Here is a 12063-nt window from a genome sequence, read left to right as displayed (position 1 = left end):
GTGAAATGATGTCATTTGATTGGCTGGGAGTAAATAAAATGAAGTTTTATGCAATGAGAGCACTGTCCTTTTTGTCTAGTGGCAGGAGCCCAGCACCAGGAGCCAAGAAACGTGGAGCCAAAGATGAAGAGGAAGATCTAACAAAAGACCTTGAGAACCCTCCCTCTGTCCCATCGCTGCAGGAGGTGGAGCTACCAAAAGTTGGTAAGTCATTTTCAAATTAATGATAGTACTATATGTCTCATATTTTCTGTACCTTCATGGGTTGTTTTTCCTCTCCTTTCATATTACCACTGTTGCTTTCAAACACTATAGTGGCTCTGCTCAGAATCTTCGTTTTTGCCATTCTCAATCACAGAAATGGTTTTAGAATAGTTTTTCCAGAATGAAAAAATCAATTAAAATTCAATCATGTAGATACTAACACAAAAGCTTTTATTTGGCCAGAGTTACTGCAATATTTGTAGAGATGCCAAACGCCCAGAATTTCCTTACAAAACATTGAGGATTTGGGAAATATTCTTCTGCATGATTCTTTATTTTGTTTCTAGTTTTAAAATGTGCATTTCAACAAAAGAATCTCTTTTACCAGAGATCTTTTTGATAAGGTTTCATCATCAAACCTTGAGCTTTGTAAATGGAGCTTAAAACATATGGATGATCTGGCTACATTTTATTTTTCAGGGATGTTGGAAAATGAAATGGCATGAGAAGAGATTATTGAAACCAAAAAAAAGGATTGTAATTATTAAGGAATTTATGTAATCATAATTATTAATTAGAATCTCTATTTCTTGGAGTGTTTGCTTGTTTGAGAAAAGAAAAGTAAAATTGACACACAATCATTGAAATCTGTTATCAGTAAGTGGGATTGTCTTCCAACAGAAGCTTGTGAGTTTAGATAAAAATAGGCATCTATTTTCTTTTTATTTTTTTTATGATGCTTTATCATCATGATTAAATCTTTGTATGTTCTAATTCAGTCAGATGACGTATCTCTGTTCATCGTCAAATTGCCATTTCCATGGAGATTTTCCAATCTTCCAGTCGTTTGTCTACTCGATTTTATGGCTTCAGTAACAAAGAATTACCACATTTAGAACAGTTTCAGTTGTATATCCTGATCATTGTGATTCATCCAAATACATGTATAGCAGTTTCTAGAATTAAGATCCAGATTGCAACCATTGGAAGTCAAAATTACATCAAGCACTAAGCAGATTGATTCTGATATTAAAGTCTGAAGTCATCAGTTGATTGGTGTATCTTAGAAGCGCTTTACAGTCAAAGCGAGAGGGAGAAAGTAAAACAACTAGATCAGTTTCTCTTGTTCACTTTATTTCATTTTCGTGATAATGTTTGTAGTTCCAGGCAGCAGGAGTGGTAAAGACAATGAAATGCAACCTGTCAAAAGTGGAACAATGATGGATCTAGATGAAAACAAGGAAGAGCCCATGGACACCAATAAGGTAATAAACCAACTTGGCAATGAATATTTTGTATCTGTGAAATGTGTATTTAGTGCAACACCAGGGACCTGTTTCACAAATAATACAAAATTATTATCAATAAAACATGCCAGATTAAATGTCAAATTTGTTGTTAGCCCATCAAAGGCACAACTTCAGTGGCTTTGAACAGCATGATACTGACAGAGCTGCCAAGTAGTATGATTTTTCGGTATTTCATACGGAAATCAATTTAAAATACGGCAGTACGCTTTTTCATGATAAAATACTGGAAAAAACAAATTAGAGAAGAAAAGGTATTCAGTGTGTTGCTGCCCTCTACGTTCAATGAGTGTCACAGGGTCTACTTTCAATTTGAACTTGATCCACCTTGTGATGGGATCGTTTTAACTGCAGTGTTATTCCACCCCACAGACTCTTATAAACTTGTTAAACAGAATACCAATTCACACCAGTAATTAGGTTTATGAAAACCTTTATTACAACAAACTACTCTAACAAGGGTTACAGATTATGAACGAACTATAAACATATGAAATATTAACAGTTTCTACAATTCAATGATAATGACGATGCTTAGCTTATTCTTCTTCTTCTTTGATTCTTGGTTTCACACTTGAGTTCCCTGACGATGACTATCTGTCTGACGTCAGCTCCTGTCTCCTGGATATAGACCTAGACCAATGATTCCGTCCCCGTCTCTTTAACTCCAGTTACAGATCATAAATCTAAACACCCTGTCAAATTAGATATAGATATAACCCACTTCTAGTGATTTGTTCAAAACCCCAAACATTTATAGATATATCAAGTTAAAACTTCTTGACAGGTTAAACATCTTATTTAGAATATATTTATTCTTTTCCAAAAGTTTGTTCCTCACATCCATCACTTTCTTATAGTAGATGATGATAATTATTAATCAACATTGTAAATGATACTAACACAATATTCTTTACATAATAATTAAACATAGGTATGTAATACACATGTAGTAACATGGAAAGGTATCACAACAATATTCAGTACAGTAAAACTCAGAATGATATTATATCCTTTACATTATACAATAACAATGCATAACTTAAACAATATTATAATATTAAAATAATGTGTACTCACAACTTCTCGTTGGTGTTTACTGATTTATAACGATTCCAATTTTGCCAATGTGGAATCCCAAGACCCGGACTATCAGGTTGTCCTTAACAACACCTTGTTGTATTCACCGAGAGCTGAATATAGTATTCTGATGAAAACTTGTAATACTTTTGTGCAGTATCTCTAACAAGTAGTATCTCTGTTGAATTACAGCAGCTTCTGATTTAGAATCAAATTTTAGCTAAATTTATAATTTATCCCATAGACCTAATGGTCAAGAGTTTGAAACTCTGATATTCTTAGAAATTTTTCTGAAGTATACGCCCCTCTAAATATCATTGGCTAATGCTGGGTCACTCATTCTGTCCCTTGCATTTGATTGGTTAAGAGCTATTTACTCTCTACCACCGGAAATGGTCAGAAACAGAACTCTGATTCTTCTTGGAAAGTGTCTGACCCGTCTAACGGTAAATGTTTACGTTTTACCCCATTGATGTTGGGCCTTTCTCCTTTTATGGTCATGAGGCTTCCTATTCAGGGATAAATGCTAAGAAAACCTGACTCACAAGTGGTACCTGTATGACGTTTGACCATCGTCATAATTACTGGGAAAACCTTCCACCGGAAGCTTTCTATTTCCTTCTTATGAATTTCATTCATAACATTGGAATGTTTACTACTACATTATAGAACATACAATAACATAGATGATAACAGAATTAACCTTACTTCCTCTGTAACTGCAATGACATACATTTGCAATAATAACATTTCATATAACACATAATATGAACAGTCTTATAATTAATACACAGTTATAATTACACAATTATAAACTCATTATCACATGATACATACAATAAATACAGTCATATCTTGACAATGAGTTATGCTTACATCAAGGCTTTCCGATTAGAATTTTCAATATCCTGGCGTATCAATGCGGGTGACAAGTTCCGAGGGCACACGTAGTTTACAAGCGCAAAGCAGCGGCTCAAATTGCGATATTTTGCGACTGGTAAATACGTCTGTAAGGATGATGACGTCATCCAAGATGGCAACTTACGTTGACCGACGGAAGGATCGAAGATGACGATGTTTCGATCATAATTTGAAACGAATTAGTCGTAACTGCGGTCTAAGGTACGATATTTCTGAATTTCATACATTTTTCCTTAAATATGGATGCAATTTCTTTTTCATAATGTGACATTTTATGAGCCAAAAAACAATCGAAATAAAACCAGGTTTCCGTCGAATGTTGGATCTAACGTTACTGCTAATACGTTGTCTGTACGTATGGGCCTCCAAATTCTTCAGTCTATGTATTGGAGAGTGAGCCAACGAAGTTCAGTGGAACAACAAAAATCTAGACTGAAGCTTTCGGTCTCGTTTGCGACGGTGTTGAGCGCAAAATAATGTAAGAAGTGATCGAACTTTGCCATTATGCATGCATATTTATCTCATGGTAAAAATACAGATTTTTTGGTCAAAATACTGATTTTGGGGGATAAGAATACTGAAAATGCAAAATACAACTTGGCAGCTCTGTACTGACCATTGCTTACAAGCTTTATGAAACATTGTCCACTTGTACCAGTATTCGAGTGTAACACCAAATATCATAGATACTTCCAAAGAACTCAGAATATTTTTGTGTTTTTTACTAACCATTGTACTTGGTTTCTCAAGGAATAAATACTATCAGATACTCTTTAGTAAAACCATCCTCAAGTAGAATAAGAAAATAAAAAAAAAAAAATATCTATTGTCAATGAGAAGAAAATAATTGTGTTCTTCTCTTTTATTTTTGAGAGGACAGTTGCCTCTCTAAAGAAAAATAAGGGTTTTAAACTTGATCATAAATTGCAATTTATTATCCCATGATCATGATAGTATAGTTATTTCCATTTATTGCTCAATATGTATCATTTTACTTTTTGATGAGAAGCCAAAAAGAAATGTATGATTCTTTACTAAATTGTTCTTAGCAGGCTGATGAATCCCAGAGCAGTTCCATTGTCAATGGAGAAGAGAAAGACAGGAATGCTGCACCTGATATCCATGAAGATAATGTTACAGAGCAGACCCATCACATCGTGGTACCAAGCTATTCTGCATGGTTTGACTACAACAGGTGAGAAAACAAGGCTTATATTAACAGAGCTGCACCCCTGTACGTTTTTGGCTTATTTGGTACGTTTTTCCAGACAAAATACAACAGTACGTTTTTTCTTCAAAATATTTGATTTTGTAAAAAAAAAAGATTGATTTTTTTTTTATTTTACGCATTTGATAATGAAATACAGTTTTTTGTGAAAAAACACTGGGGTTTTTTTTATCACAAACAATTTTTCATTCCCAGAGGATGGCAGGTCTGTGTTAATGTTCTAACATGTTAATCAGATACTTGATACTATGGGTTATTTGTTGATGTCGAAAGTGTAAAACCCTTTTCTGCAGTGTTTATGTCTCACCTGCGAAGCAGAGTGAGACTATAGGCGCCGCTTTTCCGACGGCGGCGACGGCGGCGTCAACATCAAATCTTAACCTGAGGTTAAGTTTTTGAAATGACATCATAACTTAGAAAGTATATGGACCTAGTTCATGAAACTTGGCCATAAGGTTAATCAAGTATTACTGAACATCCTATTAAAGTTTCATGTCACATGACCAAGGTCAAAGGTCATTTAGGGTCAATGAACTTAGACCATGTTGGAGGAATCAACATCGAAATCTTAACCTGAGGTTAAGTTTTTGAAATGTCATCATAACTTGGAAAATATATGGACCTAGTTCATGAAACTTGGACATAAGGTTAATCAAGTATCACTGAATATCCTGCATGAGTTTCACATCACATGACCAAGGTCAAAGGTCATTTAGGGTCAATGAACTTTGGCCGAATTGGGGATATCTGTTGAATTCCCATCATAACTTTGAAAGTTTATGGATATGATTCATGAAACTTGGACATAATAGTAATCAAGCATCACTGAATATTTTGTGCAAGTTTCAGGTCTCATGATTAAGGTCAAAGGTCATTTAGGGTCAATGAACTTTGGCCGAATTGGGGTATCTGTTGAATTACCATCATAACTTTGAAAGTTTATTGGTCTAGTTCATTAAACTTGGATATTATAGTAATCAAGTATCTCTGAACATCCTGTGCGCGTTTCAGGTCACATGACCAAGGTCAAAGGTCAATGAACTTTGGCCGAACTGGGTGTATCTGTTGAATTACCATCATAACTTTGAAAGTTTATGGATCTGATTCATGAAACTTGTACATAAGAGTAATCAAGTATCAGTGAACATCCTGTGCGAGTTTCAGGTCACATGATCAAGGTCACAGGTCATGTAAGGTCAATGAACTTTGGCCATGTTGGGGTTTTTTGTTGAATAACCATCATATCTCTGTAAGTTTATTGGTCTAGTTCATAAAAAGTGGACATAAGAGTAACCATGTATCACTGAACATCTTGTGCGAGTTAGAGTAGTATTCAAAGTCAGCACTGCTGCTATATTGAACCGCGTGGTGCAGGTGAGACGGCCAGAGGCTGCTTGCTTGATTCCACTTGTTTTTTTTTGTAGTAGTATAATTAAGGTTTGGTAATCTTGTAGATGCCCTGTTCAACTGAACCTTATGGTTTGTGCAATAAGTCCATTGAAAACTTATTCAGTGTATTTCATTCAAGTATGATTGTAGATTATTATAAAAAGCCTGAATATTTTGTTGCTGATTACACAACAAAATATTTTGGGACTGTAAATCTATTTTGATGTAGTCAATGTATTTTATTATGTATTTATGTAAACATGACAAAGCCTAAATGTTGTGTTGATGAATACTTTTTTATGTAAATCCCCCCACCCGCCCCTTGCCCCTAGTACATCTTACAAAAACACAAAGCCACAGAAATTTATGTGAACTGATTTCGTTTTTTGGTACAGGGTACATGCATTCCTGGAGCAGTGGGGTTTGGTCAATTACCAAGTAGATGCTGACAACAAGGCCACGCCCATGGGACCTCCTCCTACCTCACACTTCCATGTTCTGGCCGACACCCCTTCAGGCCTGCAGCCGGTACAGGCCAGCAAGTCAGGAAGTGGAGCAAAGGTAAATATGTATATTATAAGAATGTTCCTCCCGATTATTCTAAATTGGCATTCTCTTATGTTCTAACTTTGAAATGCCAAATGAATGAATGATGATGAAGATGGTGATGGCAATGACGGTGATGATGATGATGTCGATGATAATGGCTATGATGATAATGTTAATGATTATGATGATGATAGTGATGAAGATAATAACAATAAATGTATATTTACCCAGGGTAGCCACTTCAGTTCCCAAAATTTGTGATGATGGGAATGACGATGGTGATGATGATGATGATGGTAGGGGGTTATGATGATGATAATGATATCTGATCTAGAGCTGCTGGTAAGAAAACAGTCCATGAATAAATGGTTATTCATCTTCTTTACAGCAATCTAACTCAACTCAGATGATGAACATGACAGATAAGGATGGCGCCAAGGATACAAAGAGCACAGACCTGACAAACTTTGGACTTAGACAAGACATGTATGCAACCAAGAAGTCTCAAATATCAAAGGTGTGTAACATATTCGAACTACATAATTTCCCCTTATTACCCCAAAAAGTTGTAGACAGTAGCAATAGACTTTGGTCCTGCTCTGTGCTGACTACCACAGGTACAATACCACCCTTATCAGGGAGACAGTGAGACAAAGTTGCCTTGATACATTGGCTTTACATTCAGAATAAAGTAAGCCATGTGCAAAACAATGTCCAATTGAACATTTTAATGTTCCAGAGCTGTCAACAGGTTAAAATCTTTTGATAGCTGCCGGCTTCATCAGCTTCATATGCGATTTAAGCCAGGCCCATTGTTATAAACCTTATCATATACAAGCTCCTGTTACTGAAATTATGTCATTTGTTTGTCTTGGGTAAATTTGGTTTCTATTACTTGATACAGTCAGTTTCATTATGTATGTATTCCATGTATTGAGTATCCTTTATCCTGAAAGATGAACACATTGCATAGGGTTCCCCGTTTGACAAACCTATGTCATTAGGTCAAAGTAAACTTCTCAGCAAAAGATACCTCAAATATCGTATAGAAATTACTACTTATATAAAACAATCCCACAAACCTAAATTCTTTTTGAATTATTTAGGCCAAGGGAACATCATCCAGTAACATCAAGGAATGGACAGACCAAGAGACCCTGCTCTTACTTGAAGCCCTTGAGATGTACAAGGATGATTGGAACAAGGTCTCAGAGCATGTCGGTAGCAGAACCCAAGATGAGTGTATTCTCCAGTTCCTCAGACTTCCTATCGAAGATCCTTATCTTCATGATGGTCCATCTGCCCTAGGTGAGAAAAGGTTCCTTCTAGATTACTATCATTGGAGTGTTACTTGTGATTTTATGATGGACTAGTGTCCTGTTCTTGTGTTTAATAGCATACTTTTTTTTCAACTTATTTGGATTAAATTGCCAATATCCCAAATCAAAGTTTTCTTGCCTTGGGATCCTTGTCAACAATAATGATTTTAACTTACATATATCTGATTTCAACTTAAGCTGATGGAAATGTGTTCTTCGACCCTTAGTCTACCTATCATAGACACATTTCTCAATGATGGTCTATCAGCAATAAATGAAAAAAACAATTTTATTAGAAATGTGGTTATTGTCTTTGATTTGATATGGTTATCAGGTTCATTTGTTATTAAACTTAGGATCAATTTATAGTTGTCTGGATGTGCATGTTCATTTGACCAAGCATTAAGTGCATATGGTTACTGTTTGATGTATACAGGTCCTCTTGCCTACCAACCCATCCCATTCAGTCAGTCAGGGAATCCCTTGATGAGTACTGTGGCATTCCTTGCTTCAGCCGTAGACCCTAGAGTGGCAAGTGCTGCAGCAAAGGCAGCTATCGGTGAGTGTTCTTGGTACTTTCTGGTTTTTTGCTGTTTTGTAAATCTTACTAGCATCAGTCTGAATATAAACTGATGATAACTTTTTGTTGACATTATGATAACAATTGCATGGCCAGCAGTGGAAGAAGATACACAGCCAATATTAAGAAAAAAATGTATGATAATAGTTACTTTTTGCCTAGGACTGTACAGAAATTGGTTGCAATATTTTCCCAAACAACCATCATTTTGAAATTACATTAAACCCTGGATACATTAACATTGGAAAAGGGTTATATAGATCATTTCAAATGATTTTATGAAATTGATTTTTCAGGATTGTTAGCTGTATTTAATGATAATCTTTATCTTAATACAGTTTAAAGCAGTCTTCCTGATTAGGCATTGTACTTGCTGCAATTACATGAACAATATCATCTTGTGTTATTATAGATTGTGTTTAATTGCTTCAAAGAACAACAAATTCGTCAGAAGCAACATGTTCTTAGTGAAAAGTAATCATAGATTTATTTCACACCTTCCTCCCACCTCAGAGGAGTTTGCCAAGATGAAAGACGAGGTGCCCACCACCCTGGTAGACGTCCACATCCGCAGGGTCGAGGATGCAGCAGAGAAGGGTCTCCTGGACAACAAGTACCTCCTGGGTGTGAGTGGCATCGCAGGTACCAACGAGCAGCAGGAGGGGGAGACCAAGGATCAGGAGCAGCAGCAGCAACAGAAGCCAGGAGAAGGTGGAGACAAGGAGTGGACCGCCACTGCTACGGAAGGAGACAAGGAGGAGGACAGCAAGGATCAGGTGAGGCATTGTGGATATGAACATATTTATGGTGATGGAGGCTGTTTAAGAAACAATTGCATTTAATCAAAATTCTTTTTAAAAAAATGTTGACTCCAAAATGCATGGCTCTGATTTGTCAAAAATTCCAGTGCTTGATTTTGGATTTTTTTTTTTAGCATCCCGTTGTTGAAATGGCTCAATCAGAGGGTCACTTTTGTGAATCCCAGCAATGGTGTGATATTCCTTCAGCAAGGTTCTTATCCAAATTTTCTATTCCTTAACCCTTGTGTAGTAACAGGGTACCTGGCAGGAATATTGATTTATGTGCCTGTAAGGATGGCAGCCAAGCTATTTTAAAACCAAACTAATACAACATTATACACTGCAAAAGGACATGAGTGGTCTAATGTTCCATCATTATTATTTCTAGCATTATCAAAAGACCAAAAACAGGTCCCAAATCTATGTTTCTGGTTGGTTAAAAATCAAGTTGCATTTGATTTTTTTTTACTTGTGTTTGATTGCATATCTTTCTCTAATGAGCCCCTGATGTTTGATGGCTAGCATCGTGGTACAAATGTTTCACATTGATTAGGAATAGCAGTAACTGAGAGTTTAAGAAATGAAGAGGAGAAATGATGAAATTAGAGAGAGGGGGGGGTGAACCAGAAAAGATGTGAAAATGAGTGAAGGTTGAAAGTTGGTAATGACGTTAAAAAGTTCTGTTTTAATTTGGGGCCTTTTTCATACCTCTAATTTTGAGAATAGTGATGTTTTTAAGTCTGTTTGGTGGGTTTTTACCATTGAGTGATTTTAACATGGCCCTTTTTCATAAAGCCCAGTGCACACTACGGGATGCGATTACACTATGGGATTTGATTGAAACAAGTTACCAGTCGCATCTCAGTGCAATGGCATCCCAGGCCAGTGCACACATTGCGACAGCTCTGCATCTCCGTGGCACCTCCTATTTTATACGTATGTAGTCTGCACTGCAGCAGTGCAGGGAATTAGTCATCTAGGGCAAATCTGACTGGTTCAAATTATCAAAATCGCAGAGGAATTGCAGGAAGATTTGACCTGCTATTCTTCTGCAACAATTGGAATGGAGTTGCAGCGCGTTGCAGGTTGGTGCACACTATTAGTGCACAGCATGCGATTTTATTGCAATTGTATCTTAACGTAATGTTTTCATGTATTGTGTGAAACCATTGTACATGAATAAGTTACTCATGTATAATAGTGACATATGGCTCAGAAGATGAAGAATATATATTATGCATACATTGCCTGAGTGATCACTGGGATAATAAAATATCTGCTTAGATGTAACGATATCTGTAAGTGCTATCTTTAGTGAAATTATGCGATTTATTATGAATAACAAGTTCTTGTCTCAGTCTTACTCTGTATTATATTAAACAAGGATAGAATGGTTAAAGATCAATTAAAGTAGTTGCAGTAAACACAGTTTTCATGAGAAAGTCAGTTCACCAAGGTTAACTGTCACAATATAATCGGATCCAGATCTGGTACTTTTGTATGAATTGAACTTTCTGAAATCATGAAATCTAAGCTGACAAGCAATCACACTGAAGATTGGCAACACAAATACAGCACACATGGGACAGTGTATTTTTATTTCTTGGAAAAAAATATCCGACAAATAATGAGAATGATTGTTATTGGATATTACACAGTCATACTTAGTCAAGGTGATTTGAGGTTGAAAAACTTAGGATTTTTTTATCAAATGAATGCCTTTTGTATCTTTTTGCAGAATATATTCATCTTACTATACTTGTAGTTATTTGCAAAGTCAGGAATGTTGTTATATTAAATTTGTGTAATGCGGGCATGACTTCTAAAGACATTCCATTTGTTTTAAAAGCAATTTCTGTGTATGTTAAAGCTGAGGTGTTTTGTGTACCATGTTATTGGTGATGATAGTTCAGTCATATTTAATGCTTCCGCAGCATTTTTTATTGTACATAAAATGCACGATGCAAATATATGTAATTCATGATACATCAGAAGCCATACTTTATATTTTATCAATTTGGTAACAATGAGGATATCTTGATAAAATGAACTTTTTATTCAAAGTTCAACATGTAATGGTTAATTGTCATTACATATTTGGTATTATGCCTATTTAAGCTAGCAGCCATATAATCAATTTATTTTATTTCAAATACAACTTTACAAGTAATTTAGATGCAGTATGAGTACATTGTTTCATGAAATAGCTTTATTTTAATTATATATGCCTATTTTTCATGACATGCGGTCTTCATTGCTCTCCTTAAAATAATTAAATAGCGCCACCTCTTGAGCTGAAGTATTGAAGTTAAGATTGATTAACTCTTATGGTATGCTAAAGGTTCAGAAGTTTACCATGATTATTGTAACCTATTCAAATGTTCCCAAATATTCCATTTTGGTTTGTTTTGAACTTAATTTGTAATTCAGCGTAAACATTTTGTTTCCTTGTCCCTTGTCCTTGTACATGTAAATGGAACTAGTACAAATTAAATTTGTTTTTAAATGATACAGATTTATTCAATATCATCATTATTATACAGATAGTTTGCTCATCTTCAAATACTTTTCACACAAATTCATAAGCACATATTTTCCATACTTCTGTTTTCTGATCATACATTATGCTTATTTTATTGGGAGTTACAAATACATGAACTTGTATGTACATTTAGTACTGCACATA

At 35.4% G+C, this 12063-nt stretch overlaps 1 protein-coding gene and 1 long non-coding RNA gene across 2 annotated transcripts in view; one reads left to right on the top strand and one right to left on the bottom strand.

The window, feature by feature from the left end:
* Positions 1 to 12063, top strand: part of LOC121412067 (SWI/SNF complex subunit SMARCC2-like) — a 39154-nt gene that overhangs the window by 7486 nt on the left and 19605 nt on the right. The window contains 8 exon segments of the mRNA XM_041604978.1: positions 80 to 204; positions 1366 to 1469; positions 4565 to 4707; positions 6525 to 6690; positions 7067 to 7195; positions 7785 to 7986; positions 8434 to 8556; positions 9091 to 9353. Of these exon segments, the coding sequence (XP_041460912.1) occupies positions 80 to 204; positions 1366 to 1469; positions 4565 to 4707; positions 6525 to 6690; positions 7067 to 7195; positions 7785 to 7986; positions 8434 to 8556; positions 9091 to 9353 (1255 nt within the window).
* Positions 2054 to 2845, bottom strand: LOC121411358. The gene is made up of 2 exons (XR_005969455.1): positions 2592 to 2845; positions 2054 to 2206 (listed from the first exon to the last, which is right to left on the bottom strand). It is a non-coding gene; the product is annotated as an uncharacterized LOC121411358 (long non-coding RNA).

Source organism: Lytechinus variegatus, chromosome 3 (genome assembly GCF_018143015.1).
Source record: "Lytechinus variegatus isolate NC3 chromosome 3, Lvar_3.0, whole genome shotgun sequence".
Classification (NCBI taxonomy): Eukaryota; Metazoa; Echinodermata; class Echinoidea; order Temnopleuroida; family Toxopneustidae; genus Lytechinus; species Lytechinus variegatus.
This window is presented reverse-complemented; position numbering and strand designations above follow the sequence as displayed.